This window comes from Anolis carolinensis, chromosome 2, assembly GCF_035594765.1.
Source record: "Anolis carolinensis isolate JA03-04 chromosome 2, rAnoCar3.1.pri, whole genome shotgun sequence".
NCBI classification, from domain to species: Eukaryota; Metazoa; Chordata; class Lepidosauria; order Squamata; family Dactyloidae; genus Anolis; species Anolis carolinensis.
This window is the reverse complement of record NC_085842.1, coordinates 303,248,553-303,269,808: the sequence shown is the minus strand read 5'-3', so window position 1 is coordinate 303,269,808 and position 21,256 is coordinate 303,248,553. Positions and strand designations below refer to the sequence as shown.

Here is a 21,256-nt window from a genome sequence, read left to right as displayed (position 1 = left end):
AGAAACTTCAGAAGGTTCAGATCATCCACCCACCCACCCCCCACTCCAAATACACATGATGCGATATAGAAACACACTTCAGGCTTTCTATCACTGGAGACAATAGCTTTTTGATTAATGCCAAATTATGTGCAGGGCCAGAAAGATCTGATCAACTGTTGTTTTTCTGGCTATTGGACCATGGAATTTAGATAGTAGACTGTTAACATTCATTAGTTACATTTAGCAGCTTGTAAATAAAAACACTACAGTATATCATTGTGAAAGCATTTTCTAAATGTAATTTCCATCAATTATTTTATTGCTATTGAAATAATTACCCTATAATTATTTCCTACACTAAAATATACAAATACAGGAAGAACTCAAGTTACAGGTCTTTCTAACTCAGTGTTCTGCAACAAGATAGTTGTTTATGGGATGCCACAAGAAAGGCATGAACATTATTATCACCTTCCCACCTGTGCTCCCATAGCTTGTCAAGACATTAATAGAGAACTGACTTAAGAAAATGTGGAACATGTTAGTATGCTTCCTAGAACAGATGACTATTTCCTGGACGTCTACCAATTAAGTGGCTAGCTCCTACTTCAAATGTGTGAACTGGAAGAACTAGTCTGGTTCCATACATGATTGGATGTTGCTGCATTTCAATAGCACCTAAGTCTGACAGTCTGAAAGCTTCTTCTACCTTGAAAGCTGCTGATACTGAAAAACAGATTCTTCAGTACACAATTAAACTTAAGATATCAGTCATTAAATATAGGCAGTACCAGAAAATGGGGTGTGTTTATATAAAGCTGCCAAAATGGTTAGTAACAATTTTACAAATAACCTTATTGACAAAATGTCCATGGTAAATTTCTTTTACCTAGCAGTTTTTGCCTTCATTTCAGGACGAAGTGAACGAGCGACATCACTGGGAATTGTCTCGCATGTAACACTGCAAAAAGAATAAAAGCTCATAAGATTTAAATTACATTAGGTAACATGACTTAAATAGTTATTATTTATTACTCTTAAAGAATTTCAACATACAATTCAATTTCCACATACTATTCAAAACATGCTACTTACATTGCAAAATAATTCACTTTGCCAAGCATGAGGTTTTTTTCCCCTAACTGTAAACAAACACTGTTACCTTGTTCACAACTTTTGACTGTTTACACTTGGTCTCCATAGTCATTACAAACTAACTCAAGCAAAGGTGTCTAAATATTAAGACAAACAAAAAGCTGCAATGCTTGAAAGGAAAAATGCAAGTAAAACGGGCACTTTTAAGATAAACATATTGTGTATTTTTCTCACCCATTCTTCATAACTTTTCCCTCCAGTGCTTCCATCAATGATTTGTCTTGTGTATATTCAACATCAGCTATAGGGACATACTGCAATTTAAGAAGATATGTTTAAGTTCATATGAATCCACTTAACTTGTAACATAATCAGACTTTTCCTCTATAGCACACAGCAATCTCTTTAAAAGAAACGCCACCTCAAAAAACACACCATGTGTGTATGAAAACCTATCTCTACCATCAGGCATTTGAAGAATGATAAGGGGAAAGCTGCTGGGGATGTTATGAGTGGGACTGAGGGGGATCTTTAGTTTTCAAATGTAATTTTAATTCTATTTTGATTGCATTTTAACTTTTGCATCCATGATACAAATACTGAAGTGTTATTTTATTTTTGTATTCATATGTATATGCATTTGCCTTGTTTTTAAATTCTATTATGTTGTGTCATGTATTGTTAGCTACCTTGAGTCCCTATGGGGAGAAAGGCAGAGAAAAATAAAGTAAGTGAATAAATTCCATTTATACCTGCTTTTTCAGCTAAGTCAGTGGTTCTCAACCTGGGGTCCCCAGGATGTTTTTGGCCTTCAACTCCCAGAAATCCTAACAGCTGGTAAACTGGCTAGGATTTCTGGGAGTTGTAGGCCAAAGACATCTGGGGACCCCAGGCTGAGAACCACTGAGCTAAGTAATGAACTTTGACAAAAAAAATAGGCCCCATTTTGATGACTGAAGAGAAAAATTAATCTATGCACATTTTAACTCTATACAGCTAATCAAACTGTGACATGCTTTCAGCTTTATTTTTAAAACATTGGTTTTAGCTGATATGTGTTAGACTCAGACTAAAGATAAAGGTAAAGGTTTTCCCCTGACGTTAAGTCCAGTCATGACCGACTCTGGGGGTTGGTGCTCATCTCCATTTCTAAGCTGAAGAGCCGGCGTTGTCCATAGACATCTCCAAGGTCATGTGGCCAGCATGACTGCACGGAGCGCCGTTAGCTTCCCGCCGGATCTACTCACCCTATTGATCTACTCACATTTGCATGTTTTCGAACTGCTAGGTTGGCAGGAGCTGGGGCTAATAGCGGGCGCTCATTCTGCTCCCGGGATTTGAACCTGGGACCTTTCGGTCTGCAAGTTCAGCAGCTCAGCACTTTAACACACTGTGCCACCAGAGGCCCCAAGACTCAGACTATGTCCTGTTAACCAGGATAACTTTGCTGGGGAAATGCTGGCAGATGAGTAAAATTTGCAAGGGGAATATGGTTGCAGGGACCATAGGGTGATGGAAGGGAAGCCCTGCGAACTCTTCTGTAAATTTACACACATCTTCTGGCTGTGCAGACCTAACTAGAACTTTCCAGAGCCGAGTAACCTTTGGAGCAACTCCATCCTTACTACGCATGACTAATCACATCTCAGAAAAAAACCTTCCATTCCAATTCTGCCACATGACTTCCTAGTCACTTAATGTTGCAAAAATGTCATCTCCTAAAATACCCCTGGGGACCTAAAACATGGCAAAAATGCTTCCTATAGCCACTAGAAGACATTTGAAAGTGCAAAAGGGATGTGTTTATGGCAGGGGGGTGATGTGGGTATAGACCTCCAAGGTTCTTTGGGAGGGTAATGCAAACCTCTACCCGCTCCAGTATTAAGGAGTAAGAAGGCCACAAGTTCCTCTAGGATGAACTGGCTGATGGTCTCCGATGTAGCACCTACTGGAGATATGCTTCTACAAGAAGGTTTTGTTTCCTCAACCAGAACTGTACTTTTTCTGGATGAGGAAAGCGAGGGGCAATAAAGCACACAGAGTTGAAAACTTTCTGTTTTTATGAACCAGCAGGGATGCACTGGAGGCTTTTGTGGGTTTCATGGAAACGCCTAATGAACTAATTTGGCCCTTGGGTCAGATTATCTCAATCCATTCCTTTGGACTGTGATGTATCAGTAGAGGTCAATATGGCTAATTTGGGAGATAAGTGCACCTACACAATTCCTGGTGGGCAAATAACTGAAGATAAGAGAATGCATTCATCCTGTTACCAACTTGCCTCTTTGTGTTGCTGTATTGATTTCACACTGATAGAAATGGAAGAACTCACTGAAAGTGGCACTGGATCTTCACAATGTTCTTTAAAATAAAAGACAATCAATTAATACGACAGGCAAGATTAATGAAATGGCAAACCACCACTAATGCTTCTTCTCTTATGAACTCCCCTCCTACGTGCAGCTGACAAACTGACTCCTCTAAAATTATAGAACTACTTAATAAACCTTGCTGAATTTAACTGGGTTTATACACATAATCTTGTACTGCAACTGTGTTTCTCTTTTAAAATCAGAGGTGATTTTTAAGCTCCTGGTGGTGATGGGTGTGTTTTTGGAGTATGGAAGAAATATCAGAAGGTTGTTTCTTCCATACTGTTCAAAATCATGTTCTTCCATGTTGTATTATACTGAGGATAAACAGCTTAAAATGTTTATAGATATATAGATACAGGACAATATACTCATATTAACTCGAGTATAACTCGCCATCAAATGGAATGTGCACCTTCAAAATTTAGGTGCACATTACAAAAAAAAATGGATTTGGCATCACATGTAATGTGCCCAACAGTGAAGCCTAGCACATCAGTGAATCCTAGCACATACTAATGTGCACTTCAGTTTTGGCAATGTAATCCAGTCAAAAAAGTGAGCATTAAACTCCTGGAGAAGAGAACAACTCCCTGTTAATTACTTGTTTTAAATATTCTAAAGGTCTGGACAAGTTAATATTCCTGCCTCATTTGCCCCTTCTTTCTTCTCCCTTCCTTTCTTTCAATTGTCAAAGGAACATTTCATGTGGAAACCAATGCTCAGCTATATAACCAACTGGTACATTTGCACAGTCCACCTGGCCTGCTTTCTTTAATCTTTTCCATCCACTTTGCCCCATACATTCAACTCCTGTCAATGTTCCATTGGCTTAAATATTCCTACTAGGCTGTTTGGAGAATGTTGTAAAATGTTCCCTCATTTTTGGTGGCCCTGAATTTGCTTTCAGGCTTATAGAAAAGCTATCAATTTTCTCATCTTAAATATAAGAAGATGATTGAACAACATCCAAATCAAACTAGAACAACTTCATTTGTCTTCATTGTCACAATCTATATGAAACAAATGGGAGAACCACATTAAAAAAATTAAAGTAACAACTAAATTACAGTCCAACCCCCACATCTAAAACTGTGGATAACGATTGTAATGAAGGATTTCTGGCCTGTGAATATCATAAACTCATGCTGGAGGACCCAGAAAATACTTATGGAGACAATATTTTGCTAAAACAGGATAAATACGCCCTTAGGCATTAGCCCTGCCGATATGGGGATGGTATTGTACTTCTTCAGCATGTGGAAGAAAACCTCAAAAGAACGTGCTTCTTAATAATTTTCTGTGTGATAACATAAACCATTCTAAATCGCACTAAGATTCACCAGAGAGCTCTGAACATCCCAATACACCTTTTTATTTGCATTTTATTACAACTCAATGGAAATGTTATTTTGAAAAAAAATAATTTAACTAACCTTCATTTTCAGATGTCAGGTCCACTGCACCACCCACTCTTTCTATCAAATGTGCATCAACATATTTTCCTTCTATTTCTGTATCATGTGTTTCAGAATGATCTTTGAAATTGTTTTCTTCCTCAAAATGTGCTGCGGGTACATTTCTGTGTATTCAGAAAGATTGCAAAAATTGTAGATCTGCAACTGTACTCAGTATTTTTTCACATCATTCTCGGCTTCCTAGAATTCCAAGTTTTTACATCAAACTGAATATTGTATTATTACCTTGGAGTGCTTTCACAAGGTTCACCATAGGCATGGCCATCTTGGATAACAACTGGAGTCTCAACTGATGGGGAGTAGCCTGTATCCACACTGTTTTCTTTCTCTAGTTTTGATGATCTGATTGCTGAAGAATGGGTATTCGCAGACTGTAGATGTGGCTTCTAAAAACAAAAAAATTACACATGTGGTTTATACATTGAAGCATGACCTTACAATAGTATTATTTCATCAAAATTATCACAATCATTCATTGCCCTCATTTAGCTTCACCATAAAGTTGTTGTTGGGTCTTCATGGTGAAACTAAGTTTCTCGCTCACAAGCAAGGAAAATGAATGCAGTTGGCAATTTTTCCCTCCGGAGGAGGAGGAGATGACAGAGGCAACCCAGAGGCAAAAAGAAAGGAAATGCAGTGGAGGCGAAAACTAAGATATTTCTTCATTTTCTCAGAAAAGGACTGAAACCTACCACCACGCTGAGGGGAGGTGGAGAAATCAGGACTATTCTGCTTTGTTGCTTGCTCTGAAGTTAAGGCACCCTCTCATAAACCCTGAGCGAGGCACTAAAAACCTATTTGTGACCCAAGGAGGTTTCGCCTTTTTAAATTTTGGCCCCTTACTACTGCCAAGTTGTGAAGGCCTGACTCAAATCATAAATCTAAGAAAAAATGCATATGTTTGTTACTTACCATGAAGACTCATAGTGGATCATGGAGAAGAAGACATCTACCAAAGGATTAATTTGCATTGGCATGCAGACTAGGCAAGTCATGTAAAAACATTCAAAGCTTTTAACGGCTCATTCTGTAAGCAACTCTCTTGGTTCTTTACAACAAGTACAGGAAAGATGAATAGAAAGAAGGAAAGACAAAAAGGACAAAAAAGAGTATAAGACAACACAAGGTAACACAAGAAATTAAAATGACATGGCTGACAAACATGACACAAGTCAGGCCCAGAACCATTGAAACGGTTGGTGTGGATGTGGATCTCCTTTATAGTCTAGAATGAGCCTTTAAAGCAGGCCTTCACCTCCTGTGGCCTTCTACGTGTTTGGGACTCCCAATTCCCAAAAGCCCAAGAATTCTGGGAGCTGAAGTCTAAAACACTGGGAGGGCCACGGTTTGTGCAGGTCTGCTTTACAGTAACTAACCAAAGTCTTTCTCAGACCTGGAAGGAGGCATTCATGAAAGTATGGTTGCTTACCTGTAACCGTGTTTCTCCGAATAGTGATCTGTGGAATCCACACATATTGGTAATTCCTTGCACGTGTGCAGCCTGATCGGAACTTTAAACAGCTGAGTCTAGTTTGGCTACAGCCCCACCCACCTTCCCCTGAAGGTATATAGCCTCAGGTGGGGATGTAGCCCACGTTCCCTACCGCCATAGCGGCAGTTGAGAGAGGCATGATGTGAGCAGGGAGGATGGGTGGGGATGTGTGGATTCCACAGATCACCATTCGGAGAAACACGGTTACAGGTAAGCAACCATACTTTACTCCTCATGGTGTCTGTGGAATGCACACATATTGGTAGATTAGCAAGCCACTTACCGAGGATGGAGGGCGTCATGCCACTGCTGAAAACAGCACCGCTCTCCCGAAGGACGCCTGGCGCTTGGACAGCAGATCCACCTTGTAATGTGACACGAAGGTAAGAGGTGTCGACCAGGTCGCTGCCCTGCAGATTTCCTCCAAGGGTACACCGCGGCCAAAGGCTGTGGAGGCCGCAACGGCCCGCGTGGAGTGGCCCCTCAGCCCCGAAGGCGGCTCCTGTCCTGCCAACTGATAGGCGAGCTTAATCGTGGCGATCACCCACGCCGACAGCCGTTGTGGAGACACTGGGGTCCCCCTGGCGTCCGCCCTATACTTTAAGAAGAGGCGGGGAGACTTCCTGAATTCCTTTGTTCGCTCGACATAGCATGCTAATGCCCTGCGGACATCTAGCAGATGGAGGGCCTGCTCTAATGGAGTAGCAGGTTCCTGGAAAAAGGCCGGGAGCACGATGTCCTGTGCCGAATGGAATAGGGTAACAACCTTGGGGAGGAAGGCAATGTCAGTCCTCATCACCACTTTGTCCTTATGGAACCTCATGTAGGGGTCGTCGACGCGCAGGGCGCAGAGTTCACTGGCGCGTCTCGCCGTCGTAATAGCCACTAGGAAGGCTGTCTTCCATGACAGGTGGGCAAGGTCAACCGTGGCGAGAGGTTCGAACGGGGGCTTCGTGAGCGCCGAGAGTACCAGCCGAAGTTGCCAAGCGGGCGGCGGGAGGGCGGAAGGTGGATAGGTGTTTTTATAGCCCTGCAGGAAAATCTGAACCATGGGGTCCTGGAAGCAAGATGTGAGGCCACGGCGCTTCCGATAGGCGGAGATCGCTGCTAGATAGCATTTGACAGAAGAGAGCGCCATGCCCCTCTGCGCCAAGGAGGCGAGGAAGTCCAACAAGAGGGGTATTGGCGCGGCCAGCGGGTCAGCCCCCCGCTGTTTTACGAATTCTGCAAACTTCCCCCACTTATAGGCGTATGACCGCTGGGTGGACGGTCTGTGCGCTGCTGCCAATATGTCCAGCACGGCTTTGGAGAACGGCTGGGGCGTACTCTCCATGCCACCAGATGAAGCCAGTGGATGTCCGGGTGGCGAATTGTGCCGTCTTCGCTCGTCAGAAGATCTGGTCGACGGGGAAGGTCGTGATGACATCCGTCTGTCATGGCTGCCAAGAGGGGAAACCAGGGCTGGCGAGGCCACCAGGGTGCTATCACGATGGCGTCCGCCCTGTCGTGATACAGCTTGGAAACAACCCTGGACAGGAGCGGAGTGGGCGGAAACACGTATAGGAGAGGGCCTGTCCAACGAAAAAGAAACGCGTCCCCGAGGCACCGTGTGCCCTCCGGCTTCGCCCCCCAGGCGCAGAACAGGTCGCACTTGGCATTGTGCTGGGATGCGAACAAGTCTATGGTTGGGCGGCCCCAGCGGCGAAACACCGCCGCTACCTCGTCGCGGTGTAGAGACCACTCGTGGCCACTGGACGGGGTTCTGCTGAGGTGGTCGGCCAAGGTGTTGGAGTGCCCTGGCAGGTGTACTGCCGACAGCAGGATGGCGTTCCCCACGCACCAATCCCAGATTGTCATGGTGAGGGCCAGTAGGGCACGGGATCTCGTGCCCCCCTGTTTGTTTATATACCAGACCACCGTGGTGTTGTCTGTACAAACTTGTACTGCATGCCCCCGCAGGACATCCTGAAAGGCCTGTAGGGCCTTGTATAGAGCAAGGAGTTCTAGGAGATTGATGTGTCGTGTGCGCTCGGCTGGTGTCCACTGGCCACGCACGGCGAGGCGTCCGGTATGGGCGCCCCACCCGAGGGGGGAGGCGTCTGTCGTGATGGTACGGGATGGGTCCCGAACACGGAAGGGCATGCCCTTGCAGGCGTTTGTCCTGGACAGCCACCAAAGCAGGGAGTGGCGGACGTGCGGAGGTGGAGCGAGCAGAGTGGAGGGTTCGTCTCGCAGTGGCTTGAAGCTTCGAAGGAACCACGACTGGAGGGGCCGCATCCGAAGGCGGGCCAACGGGGTGACCGCCGTTGTTGATGCCATATAGCCGAGCGCGGACTGGATGTGGTCTGCCCGCACCGAGGGCTGGTGCCTTATCCGCAACAGTGATGAGCGAAGCGCGAGAAAGCGCTCCTCTGGTAAGTATGCCCTCCGGGACGTCGCGTCGAGGAGAGCCCCGATGAATTTGGTTCTCTGTGACGGCTGGAGGTTGGATTTTGTGTGATTCACAACCAGCCCCAGGCTCTGGAGGAGTGAAAGAGTGAAACTAATATCGCGTAGGAGGCGGTGGCGGGACCCCGCGACCAGCAGCCAGTCATCGATGTACGGGAACACCGTGACCGCCTGGGTCCTCAGGTGTGCCGCCACCGCCGCCATCACTTTTGTAAATACCCGGGGAGCCGTGGAGATCCCAAAGGGGAGGACGCGAAAAGAAAATGCTTTATTGCCAATCATAAACGATAAAAAACGATGATGTCGCGAAGCTATCGCGATGTGAAAATAAGCGTCCCGGAGGTCAATCGTCGCGAACCACGCCCCCTCCGGGAGGAGAGGGAGAATGGTTGCAAGCGTGACCATCCGAAAGGTGGGTGCCCAGATATAAGTGTTGAGGGCTCTTAAATCCAAAATGGGGCGCTGACCTCCGCCTTTCTTTGAAACTAGAAAGTACTTAGAAAAAAATGCCCTTGAAAAGGAACTTGGGTGCAAGGGGACTACAGCCCCTTTATCTAACAAAGTGCGCACCTCCTGCCATAAGACTTCCGATGGCAGGGTGGCCCTAAGGCGGCCTACAACGGGCCGTGTATGGAAATCAATTGAGTAGCCATTACGGACTACATCTAACACCCACCTATCCGTGGTAATGGCGGCCCACGCCGAGAAAAACTTTTGCAGGCGTGACCCAAACTTAAAGTGCACCCCTGGGAGGGCCTGACGTCTTTCCAGCGTCGTAAGGTTAACAAAGGAGGACGTAAATGAAGATAAAAATGAATAATCGTGTGGGGCGGGTGCCCGAGAGGGCGGCCGGGTGGCGCTAAACGCGGCGTCTAGACTGGGATTGAAAACGGCCCCTACCCTGTTGCCGAAGCCGGGACTGCGGAGGCTGGCGGGCTGTTTGAGGCGACGGCGCCTGCGGAAAGGGCCTGGCGCCGACATTGTAGGGCCTACGAGTGTAGGTGCTCGAGGGCGGCCACCTACCGCGGCCTTGGTATCTCTGGGTGGTGTAGCCATATCTGTTAGCTGCCTGCCGAACTTCCTGTTTATGCTTCAACTTCTCGTCCGTCTCCGGATTAAAAAGACCGGTGTCGTGCGCGGGAAGATTTTCCGCAAGAGCTCTGCCCTCTTCCGACAAGGTTGATGCCCGTAGCCAAGCGTGGCGTCGGATTGAAGTGGAGGTGGCAAACATCCGGCCGGCCGTGTCTGCCGTATGTTTAGCCATGTCCTTCTGTGCTCTAGACAGTAGCAGGGCTTCCTGATGTATCGCTGAAGCATAGGCTTGATGCTCCTGAGGGAGAGAAGCCACATAGGTACCCATGCGTTTCCATAGGTATTCTTGGTATGCTGACATATATGCGCCGTAATGAGCCAGGCGCGTAACGAAGGCCGCGCCGGCGTGAACCTTCCTACCAAGACCCTCCAGCTTCTTTCCCTCCTTGTCTGCGGGTGAAGTTTGAGACCTAGACCCTCTTCCCCGGGTCATATCCGCCACAATAGTGTTGGGCTGCGGCGGCTTGGCAATCCAGGGAGCTGAAGTCAAGTCAACCTTGTAAAGCAGCTCATTCCTTCTGGATACCGGGGCTACGGATGGGGGCGCCACCTCCGGGGTTTTGGTCAGTTGTAGAATGTACGGAATGGCCGGCAGCACCGTGGCTGGGAGCGGGGCCTGCTGCTGCTGCTCAGCAGGGAACAAAAAATCTTCCACAGGCTTTTGAGGGGGGGCGACCGGGACTTTCAGGGCTTTTGTAAGCCGTGACAACAATGCTGCAAGAGAAGCCGCATCCGCCGTTACAGGCGTTTCCACCTGAGCCCCCTCATCCTGCTCCCTTAGAGAGTAGGACGTATGGGATCCAGAAGCAGACATATAGTCTAAGGCCTGAGCATCCATGCTTGCCTCGGCACGGGGGCCCTGCCGCGGCGTCGAGTCGCCCTGAAGGGATGGGACTGGCGGCTGGGCAGTATGGTCCTCCGGAACGAGGACAGGCCCGAAAACATAGGCACGGCCTCCCGGTGAGCGGTGCACAAAATCTTCACGGCCCGAGTAGCCCCAGTACAGGGAGTCGCCGTGCCATGTTACTAGGCTGCCAGAGCCTGCTCTGCGCCCCGGGGAGGAAACAGACCGTGGGAGCCCGGCCTGGGACGGGCTCCTTGAGTGGAAAAGGGAAGGCGGAGGCGATGGCCTACACGCCACGTGGGCCGCGCCCGGGCCTTTTCGGAAGGGGGATAGCTGCTGCTCACCCCAGGCCTCCGGTCCCGCGGCGGCGGCCGAGTGCCGCTGGATCCGGGGCCCCGGTTCCGCGGCCTGAGTTCCATCGCGGGGGCCCGCCTCCGCTTCGGGGAGGGGGGCCGCACCCGCCTGAAGGCCAGAAGTCCCTGGCGTGGCCCAGCCGGCCTCACGCGGCCTCTGCGCCGCGGTGGGCGGGGCCTGTGAAGACCCGGATGTTCCTCCCTCTGGCGCCGGCCGCATGGTCGCTGACGCTGAGCTCTCAGCGTCCCTGCGTCTCTTCTTCTTTTTGCGGCCACGCTCCTCCCCCGAGGCCTGGGGAGAACGCGGCCGCTGCGGGGATGGAGAGCGCGGCCGCTTGGAGGAGGAAGCCGTTGGAGAGGTGAGCGGCTGGCATGGCTGGGAGGCGGGTTGGGAGGCTGAAGGCAGCAGCCGCTTCTCTGGCTGCGCCGGGAATAGCGCGCGCTCATATAAGAGCGCCTTCAACCGAGCCTCTCTGTTTTTCCGGGCCTGAGGAGTAAAAGCCCGGCATACCCCGCAGGTCTTCGTGGAGTGCGTCTCTCCCAGACAAAGGAGGCATTTCTCATGGCCATCTGAGTCAGGGAGATTCCCTCCGCACCCCGAACACTTTTTAAATCTAAGAGCCATAACGGCTAGCTGGGCCTGAGCCACAATGTCTAAGTTAGAAGCCAAACTAAACTAAGTTCCTCAACGCTGCTGCGGCGGCAAAAAAAGGAACGTGGGCTACATCCCCACCTGAGGCTATATACCTTCAGGGGAAGGTGGGTGGGGCTGTAGCCAAACTAGACTCAGCTGTTTAAAGTTCCGATCAGGCTGCACACGTGCAAGGAATTACCAATATGTGTGCATTCCACAGACACCATGAGGAGTAATAGGATCTACTAAAACTAAGCACCAACTCTAGAGGAGGGAAAAAGCAGTGGAAACCAAATACATGTCTCCTATTTTCACCACTCCTCTGAAATTCATTAGTTTATTTTTTCCTTGCTCAGGGAAAAGGGATATATTAGCCCCTACAGCATCTACACAAATTTGTGGATTTTCAATAACACCAGCATATGATACCTTTCCAGGTCATCTCATAATTATGCTAGTTTGATTACAGTGGAAATAAATTAATTTGCTACATGCCTGAACTAACCTGCCTTCAGGTATACATTCCACTGTTCAGAGTAGTCAACCCACTATGTCACTATCTTTCCATAATGGTGGGATTGCATGCTTCTGAGAAGCAAGAAGCTAAGCTGATATCAGCAAAACAATTATGAGTCACCTACATTAGGTATGTTTTTGCTGAGGAACACTTCTTCAGGATATAATGGCCACATCAGCAAAAGAAAACTGATAGTTCAATGGTGATGGTGGCAGTGAAGCCCCAGAAGTGAAAAAAGGGCACTCTGGGAGGATCTCTCAGAGACAATGTCAGTGGTATTTCAGTTAACACTGAAGCGCATTGCACAGAAGAGGGCAATATAAAAGGAAGAAATTGAGAGATTCTGTGCTGGAATTCAGAAAGAAATTAATCACACACCAAAATGGGACATATTGATAATCTCAGGTCATTTGAATGGAAAAGTTGAATCAAAAGTTGGATGAACTTTCCTATACCTGAAATAAATTTATTATACTTGTTACCATTGTCAAGTGACCTGTTGGGCTGCTCAAGGGTGATGGGAAGGTCCTTGCTATTTGGGCAGAAACTTGGTCTAGAATCTAGCGTAAAGCTAGTTGTACCTGAAAGTTTACAAAAACTTCTAGATTACTTAAAAGTTCCCTGAGGAAGGAAAACCAGATAAGTATTTTTTTTATCCTCTCTTTCATGAAGAAGGCAGAGCTTTCTTTTTATCTTTGGTTTGAAGATATTCTTGAAAGAATATTCTCTGAAGATTCTGATATCCTGGAATGTGGCCATTGTTAGGTTATTCTGGAACACAAATTGTTCCAGTGTTTTAGTCGAACAGATGTTTCTGCCACTATGTCTGCGATAATAGCACAAGCTGTGAAGAGGTAGCATTTAAGGTTTTAGAGTATAATGTAGTTTTATGTAAATGTCCTCTACCCAATCACAGAACCACTATATATGGCAGATGCTTCCCATAAGGGCCTGACAATCAGTATATTTGCATGTGAAACTTCAAAATATTGATCTCTTCTCACTGGTACTTTAAGGGAGTGTCACCACCCCTATGCACCAAAGTACTTCTAGCAAGTACTCCACTAGTAGCATTGTTAGCATCACTAAAATTTGGGATGATAAGAGAATACAAACTTTGATAAGAAATTCATGTGAGCATTGATTTACAGAAGCTGTGACTTCACAGAACGCTAAAATCAATGGAATTTATATAAGTTTTCCCTTAAAAAGGGTCAATTGATTTAATGTGTCTACTCTAGTAAGAACTAGCCATTAGATTTAGATCTTAGATTGGGTTTTCCCACCTGGAGCCATTATAATAGAAGGCAAAAACCATTCTGCTATTAGGGAGGAGGGAGGAGAAACAACACAGGAAAACCCCATGGTCGGGGAAAGGAAGCAACTAAAATGGCTAGATAAGGGGAATATGAATTTGTATAAATCCCAGACAACCACTCCTGCTTTTTAAAAGTTTGGAATTATTTAAAGGTGATGAGAAAAATGATAACACAGAGAAGAGTAAGGAAACAGAATACAGATGAGAGATAAAACAAAATTTCTACCCAGCTATTATTCATAATATAAGATGGTCTAGGAACAAGCAAGACAAAGAATTAGGAGAGCAGCCTACAGAGTGAGTAGTTAAAGTTCTCAATGTCTCCATGTAATTACTGCCTATGTAGCAATATGCATTAACCCATTTGCAGATGGTTCCTTCTACAAGTCTGAGAATGATTCCCAAAAGATACAACTAAAACTGACAAAACCTTAATGTCCCTCAGTTTTATTAGAATTTTTCTCTCCATTTGTTAATGTGGGGAAATGGCCAATTTTGCTAAAAGTCTAGCAGAGTCTTAATACCTCTGCCTTGAATTCATTTGCCTCTATACTTAACACTTTTTATGTAGTAGGTAGGTAGAATGACATCATACTCATAAGGCGTTAGAGGTAAGTCAACACCATGTTGACAGAAGGATACATTTTATAATATAGACACACTGAACTCCCAACACCCCTACTCCAAAGTTCTTTGGGCCTTTTTTCAGTTCCCTCTCTCCCCCTCTCCCTCTCTCTCTTTCACAAAACAAAAACAAGAATAAACAAACATGAAAACATGATTATTTGCTCCTTATCTACCTAACTTGGCGATAGGAAAGCCGGGGGTACTAGTCTGGCTGCTGTTAACTTCGTTAACAAGCAATATAAGAAAAAAACATTTCAGAGTAAAAAGGTATTGGCAAAATCAGTCCAACTAAGGGATCCTAATCTTATTTCTCTTTCCAGTATTACCTCCACATGATATATGTCAGTTAGTGTGTTTGTGTATGTGCGTGCAGGCTGAATATGATCCAGTGATCAACGAAGCTTACATTGCTTTACAAATGGTGATACCGTTCACCTTCCTAGCACACACAGAGATTGGAAGAATACTTAGATAGAGAAGAAATTGTATTTCTGTGACACAAAATGCTAATATGGTTGAATAAAACATTTGACATTAGAAAGTATTTTCTCTAAAGTAATTATCCTAAAAATTACATTTTCATCTGTACACCAAGAGAATTGGCACTGAAAAAACTATTTTAGGCATACCTTCCGAGTATAACTTTTTCTTGCTTACCCAAATATGTATACTTTGGTCTTCTGATTTGCTGCTGTAATATTCTTCTAAAAGCCACATTGATGCAAGTACAGCAGATGCAGATATTTTTACATGCATCTTTGGTTGGCATTCCTGAAATGGCTCTGCCGCCATGGGATCATAAAGTAGTCGCCTATCAGACCATCTAATCATCCACTCAAGCAAGTGAGCAACATGATTAAATTTAAACTTCATCTCTGGAGTTGGCTCCTCTCTCTGCACAACATCATTCATCCTAATTGGTTTGTAGATAAACTTATGAACTGCAGATGTTTTAGGAAAAGAGGTTTCTTCAGATGAATGCTGTGATAGTAATGGTGTAAGCAGTATCTTTTTACTGGAATCATGTGGACTATGAATGGACTGCTGACGTAGACCAAATAATCCTCTTCTTTTGGCGAGTTTCATCACATATTTATGGTCATAAAACTCAATTGGTTTTTGAATGGGGACAGGAAGAGTTCGTTTTTTAGAATCTTTCGTCTTTTCCTCAGATAAAGACTCTGGTTGAGAATGACTGGGATCAAAAACAAGAGCGTAGCAAGAACCAGCTCTAAATATATTTTGGCCTTTCGTTGCGATCTGACGACGTTTCAGTGTTGTATGAACATCAAAAAGAAGAGAACTGAGTTCCTGTTCTCTAAGGAGTGCTGAAAAGCTCACCAGAAAAGGAATTGAAGAATCTCTATGACTGATGAGATCTCTTTCAAGTATGTAAGTTATAAAGAGCTCTAAAAACTTAACATATTCATCATCATCACGTTCAAATTCCCATTCACCGACAAGTGGCAAAACTTGCTGTTTAGAGCAATCTTTATTATTTTGCTTTTTTGTACTTCTTCCTTTCCCAGTAAAGTCTTCTATTTTTTCAGTATATTTATCACATCCAGTCAATTCTCTTAAATGTCTAGAACAGTGCAAATAACAACAAAGAAAATTTAAAAGGCAATCAATTTACAAACTGCATCCTTTTCTTCCAAATTAAATTATTATTATTTTTGGTTTCATTGTAGGTAAAACAATAACATCTTAGTACCTCAACCTATCGTTGTTACTGAGCTTCAACAGAATTATTGAACAAATTGTGGGTTTAAAACTAAATCCATATAAAAACACAACTGTAAATGGGACAAATAAAATATTTATGAAATATGTTATTTTATACTACAATTGTAATATGTGTATAGGGCATTTCCTACAAGGAAACAAGGTTAACAAGATCTTTGCATGAATAAGAAAGTACAGTAACCTCAACTTTAACACTGTTATGCTTTTACTCTGTCTAGAGTCCATATAATTAACAGACATGGGCAACTTTTTTTCTAAATCAGTGGTGCTCAACCTTTTTAATTTCACAGTACACTCACAAGGGTGGACCAATTCTCAAGGCACACCAGAGGTTTTTAAAGACCTTATTAAAAGCTCAAAAAGACAGGAAAAGCGGTTGGCTACTGGTTTGGAGGAGTCAGATAACAAAATCAGCCACCAAGTTAGAATGCAAGCCAGCTTTTATCCCATAAACCATGCGTCATGCACCCTGGTCAATCTCTCTCCTTCCTATTAATTTTCACTCCTGAGAGTGAAAAGATCTCTTCCTTCACTCACACACACACACACACACACACACACACACACCAAGCTCAGCACTTTCCATGTCACTTGGGAGTTAAGGAGAAATGTGAGATGGACAGATGGATAAATGGAAGGAGATTGAGCACAGCATGCCCACAAAAGATAGAGGAAAGAAGGACTACAAAGACAGACTCCATTACCTCTCTTGTAGCTAACTGCTAAGTGTCTTAAGGTTAGGGCCATGACATCACAGGGGATCAAGAAACAGGTGGTGTCTCCCTCTCCACCTGTGCTGAGATACGATCCCAGAAATTGAACAGAGACCCCAGCAAAGAAGAGCTGTGAGTTAACTGGGAGGCAGGCTCCTAGTATCTTCATCTATGGTTTGCTTCCCAGTAGCAGAGGTAGGGAGAAAGGGCCAATGGCGCCTTAAATATAATTTTCTGGGTTCTTGGCAGAGGGTTAGACTGGATGGCCCACGAGGTCTCTTCCAACTCTATGATTCTATGATTCAGTCTGTTTGATATGCAGTTCTCTATAATCACACTCTCTGCTTTCCAGCAGTCCTTTCATAGGACAAAAATGTGCCATAGCACAATGGTTGAAAACAGACTAATATGTGACTAAGGTTGCTGTTCTGCTGTTAACCCATTTGGGAAGGTCAAAAACTGGAAATATTATAGCCTCTTACTTGCATCCTTCTTCCACCTGAACGGGAATATATTTTCGTATTTCTTCACTCCACAAAGATTCAGAGAACGAATCTGCTGTTTCAGCATCACTATAAGACGGAGGATTTCCCAAATCTGAAACTGTGCTTCTGCTTAGACTAGTTCCCAAAGAAAATCGGTCATAGCAGCAAACTCCAGGATCTTGTGTTTCCACTTCTAGGGGTTCCCAGATATTCCTCTGAGGGGCCCCTATGTTTCTCATCACACGTTTCAATGCTGTCACATTCACTTTGTGAGCAGCCTGTATAACAACAGACATAATCTCTTCACTATTTGGGCCTAACAAAAAAAGAAGAAGATTACTTACGATTTCTATAGAAAACACATTAATTAGACATTGCAACTCAGAATGTGCAAGTTATTATTTATATGATGAATATCATATGAACTGGATGAGGACTGCCATTTTATTTTCATGTAATAAATGTGTCAACCATTGCCGAAGATGAACAGTTTGCTTAGCTATAGCTGTGGTTCTTTCAGTAGCAAAATGATAGACAGTATATGGGGTAACTGTGCAGACATCTTTGAAACATTCTAAACATTCTAAAGTTAGTCATTTAGCCTCACCCAGTGCTGCCACAACACCACCAACATTTGTCTCTTACAAAGTGGGGAAAAACAAAAAAATAACATAACATATAACATCAGTTAAAAGAACATATACATAATCAACACTCTCACTCTCTCCTTCAGATCCCACTGTACCACAGTATAAAAGTAAAACAAAGCAAATGGCAGAACACTAGAGGCAATGTGGATCGGCTGTGTAAGTTCAAAAATTATCGTTCAAAAAACTAGCTATAAGTAAGCAACCTGTTTTTCTTACTGGTCTCTAATTCACACCAATGGGAGATTTATAAATTGGCTCACCATAGGGTATTACATTATTATTGAAGGAAGTACTGCCTTTCCAAAAAAATCACTTTGAGTCATGAAGATTAAAGTGAATTAATTGGAATTGCTTTCAAGAAGGCTGATGGTTGCAGAACTTACAAAATAAGAAGAATGAATGATAATTCTTGGATGATTGCATGAGCAATTCACCTTAATAAATCTTCTCTTATGCAAACTGTCTAAGGCAGGAGTCTCAAGTTCTACTGAAAACACTGACTCCACTCTCTCAGGTCAAATTAATGATAAGGCCTTGCCACAGATATTATATTTGAGAAGTAATTCAGAAATAACAGGATATGTGTTGTCGAAGGCTTTCATGGCCGGGATCACAGGGTTGTTGTATATTTTCCAAGCTGTATGGCCATGTTCCAGGAGTATTCTCTCCTGATGTTTCGCCCACATCTATGGCAGGCATCCTCAGAGGTTGAGAGGTACCTCAGGAAATAATACTTCTGGAACATGGCCATACAGCCTGGAAAACATACAACAACCCCACAATAACAGGATAGTTTTTCATTCTTCTAAACATTGCCTGAGCAGGTTTGTATTGATACTTTTATAGGGCTTTATGAAAGAAGAATCCTATTTTTATTAAAACATATTTCTTTTTTCAATATCATGTACAATACCTTTCACTTTGCAGTGTCTAAGTCGCTGGTGCAAAGCATTATATTTATCTCTTAGTGGGACTCTGACATCTTCAGGATTAGGAAATGCTTTTACCAAAATTTCTGCCACCTACATAAAAAGAAGATTGCTTTAAGAAAACCAAAAAAAGTTTCCAGAAATAACTCTATATAACTATAAATGCAAAAAGTATATTTTCAAAGATATTTTAATTTTTCAACTATTTATACCTTTTTAATTGGTGGCAATTCTCCAGTAAGGCTCAGAATGATATCCTGGATAAGTTCCTCAATATTCATGAAGCGAGCAAAAGGGAGCATCCGACAAGCCCATTCCAATGCACTTAGAGAGTATTCTATTACACAGCTATCAGATTCAGTTCTCATGCATTCCTAAAGAAAATCACATAATGAATTGAAACTTTAATATGAAATCTAGTATTTTAGTCCTGAATTACATGTGGCAGCAGTAGCAGAACTATCTTAAACTGTAGGGAATGATTTGGAACAGATGCCTGAGTTTTTGCCTTTCTCTGGGACAAGGTGACTTCTCCTCAAGCTTCTCTTCCTGCTCTGAACTGAACCTGCCCTGCTGAACACAAGGACGTGCATGGCTATTAGGCATATGCTATGACTCCTTCAAAGGTAAATCTAGTGTCTACTAAAACTTAACTCTTGGGGAGAGCCATGACAATTTTCCTGGTGACAGAAGTATGAGGCAATGCACCCACTAAAAAGCAATTCACTTCTAAAATGTCTCATTTGTGGCTTTACCAGGAACAAGACCCATCTGACTCAGAGACTAACAAGAAGCAATTTGTTGCAGATAATGGATCTTTTGTAACCAGTTTCCTATCCCTGGAAAAATGTAGCAAAGAGATGTCACGTCTATGGTTGTCAAACTATACAATTAGAAGTAGTTTGTATAAATACCAGTGATCCTTTTTTATATTGTCATCTAAAAGATATTCATAAACTGTGCAAAGACTTGCTTGTTAATAAAAACAACAGGATTGGGGGAAGTCAAAGTCTGGGCATACTACTATATGATATTCTCATTAATCCTATGGGCATTTTTTTTTAAACTGTATCTCTTTTGTATCTCTTTGTTTTTAATATTGTCTTAGGTTACCTAAGTCTGTTTTTCAACAACCATCTAGCAACCTGTAAGTAAAGTAACTACTTAGAAGAAAAACAAAGAAGAAAAGCTCTTTTTCAAAATATAACCACAGCTATTAAAGATGTAATGGGATTGTAAAAAAGAAAAAACTCTTTTAGAAAGAATGAAAGGCTAATATGTAATCTCTCAACAGGGTTAAAATTCTGTGTTGTCATAATTACGTTCTGATTTTCCAAATTCTCCCTTGCAGTTTGGTACCGTCTACAACTGGCAGATAATTTTTCACGAACATGAAGCATCCAAGACAGTGCACACAATTCTCTAAAGCAACCTGTGGCACAAAAACAGGCAAAGTTTTAATGAGCTAAGAAAAAAGAAATGTTTCAAAGAAAATTTTAACTATTTCTATTTTTCAATTTAAAACAGTTAACCTATAAGTGACAGGGTCAATGAGTGGGAGACCAAATAATCTTTTTTATTATATTAGCTCAAATTTTTATGGCAGTATATTTTGTGCTCAATAGAAGCTGAGAATCTTAAAAGTCTATTACCCTGGCTGAAGAAATATTGGACAGATTTTCCTAGAACAAGAAAGGATAATTACAGAAAGCAGGTAGTCATTCAAAGTGATTAAATAGCCTATTATTTTCCATATCCTTAAAACTTAATCACTTTCCCATAACTATATTAAAGTAGCCAGCTAATTTCTAGTATTTATAATGATACATCCACATTTGTCTTCAAATGTTATTTCACAAGGGTACAGGGTAAACAAATGTTTATATGAATAATGTTCATGTTGATCAGATTATGTTCACCACAGCAAGCTTATTGTACTCTTACAGATACTTGAAAGTACTTCATTTTATGTGATAACTGTAATGGCTCTGCTCAGCTTGAGGATCCATGTAGCTCCAGTGAATTAATTTAGCCTCTAGAACCACTCTAATAATACACTCTTCTATTATATTAGGAATTCAACATGAAATGGACTGTGGCTAAAAATTTTATTCCTTGTTTTTGTTGTCCTTTCACAGTATATTCATTGTTAAAGATTCTTTCTCCATTATAATTGTTGACTCATATGCCCTCGTCCCAGTTTCTGTTTCAAAACCCTGCCTTAAGTTATTAACTAACATTTATTGTTTCCAGAGTCCCTTAGAGGCATTTTGCGGCCATCTGAGTCTTTTCCATATTCCTATACTTATTATCCATGGCATCATATAGAATCATAGAATAGTAGAGTTGGAAGAGACCTCATGAGCCATCCAGTCCAACCCCCTGCCAAGAAGCAGGAAATTGCATTCAAAGCACCCTCGACAGATGGCCATCCAGCCTCTGCTTAAAAGCCTCCAAAGAAGGAGCCTCCACCACAGTCTG

At 43.3% G+C, this 21,256-nt stretch overlaps 1 protein-coding gene and 1 long non-coding RNA gene across 10 annotated transcripts in view; one reads left to right on the top strand and one right to left on the bottom strand.

Moving 5' to 3' along the window:
• cplane1 (ciliogenesis and planar polarity effector complex subunit 1) overlaps positions 1–21,256 on the bottom strand; it is a 75,351-nt gene that overhangs the window by 25,329 nt on the left and 28,766 nt on the right. For all 8 annotated transcript variants that reach the window (XM_062972479.1, XM_062972480.1, XM_062972481.1 and 5 more), the window contains 10 exons: positions 20,098–20,207; positions 18,988–19,149; positions 18,760–18,868; positions 17,194–17,512; positions 14,910–15,837; positions 5,153–5,313; positions 4,886–5,031; positions 3,359–3,438; positions 1,312–1,391; positions 872–943 (listed from right to left, as the gene is read on the bottom strand). In XM_062972479.1, coding sequence (XP_062828549.1) covers positions 872–943; positions 1,312–1,391; positions 3,359–3,438; positions 4,886–5,031; positions 5,153–5,313; positions 14,910–15,837; positions 17,194–17,512; positions 18,760–18,868; positions 18,988–19,149; positions 20,098–20,207 — 2,167 coding nt within the window. The remainder of the gene's footprint in view (positions 1–871; positions 944–1,311; positions 1,392–3,358; positions 3,439–4,885; positions 5,032–5,152; positions 5,314–14,909; positions 15,838–17,193; positions 17,513–18,759; positions 18,869–18,987; positions 19,150–20,097; positions 20,208–21,256) is intronic.
• On the top strand, positions 13,102–20,101 carry LOC134296763 (uncharacterized). Of its 2 annotated transcripts, none has more exons than XR_010003618.1 (4): positions 13,102–13,161; positions 15,425–15,640; positions 19,300–19,401; positions 19,534–20,101. It is a non-coding gene; the product is annotated as an uncharacterized LOC134296763 (long non-coding RNA). The 2 variants fall into 2 exon arrangements; XR_010003617.1 differs by lacking the exon at positions 13,102–13,161 and adding an exon at positions 13,615–13,922.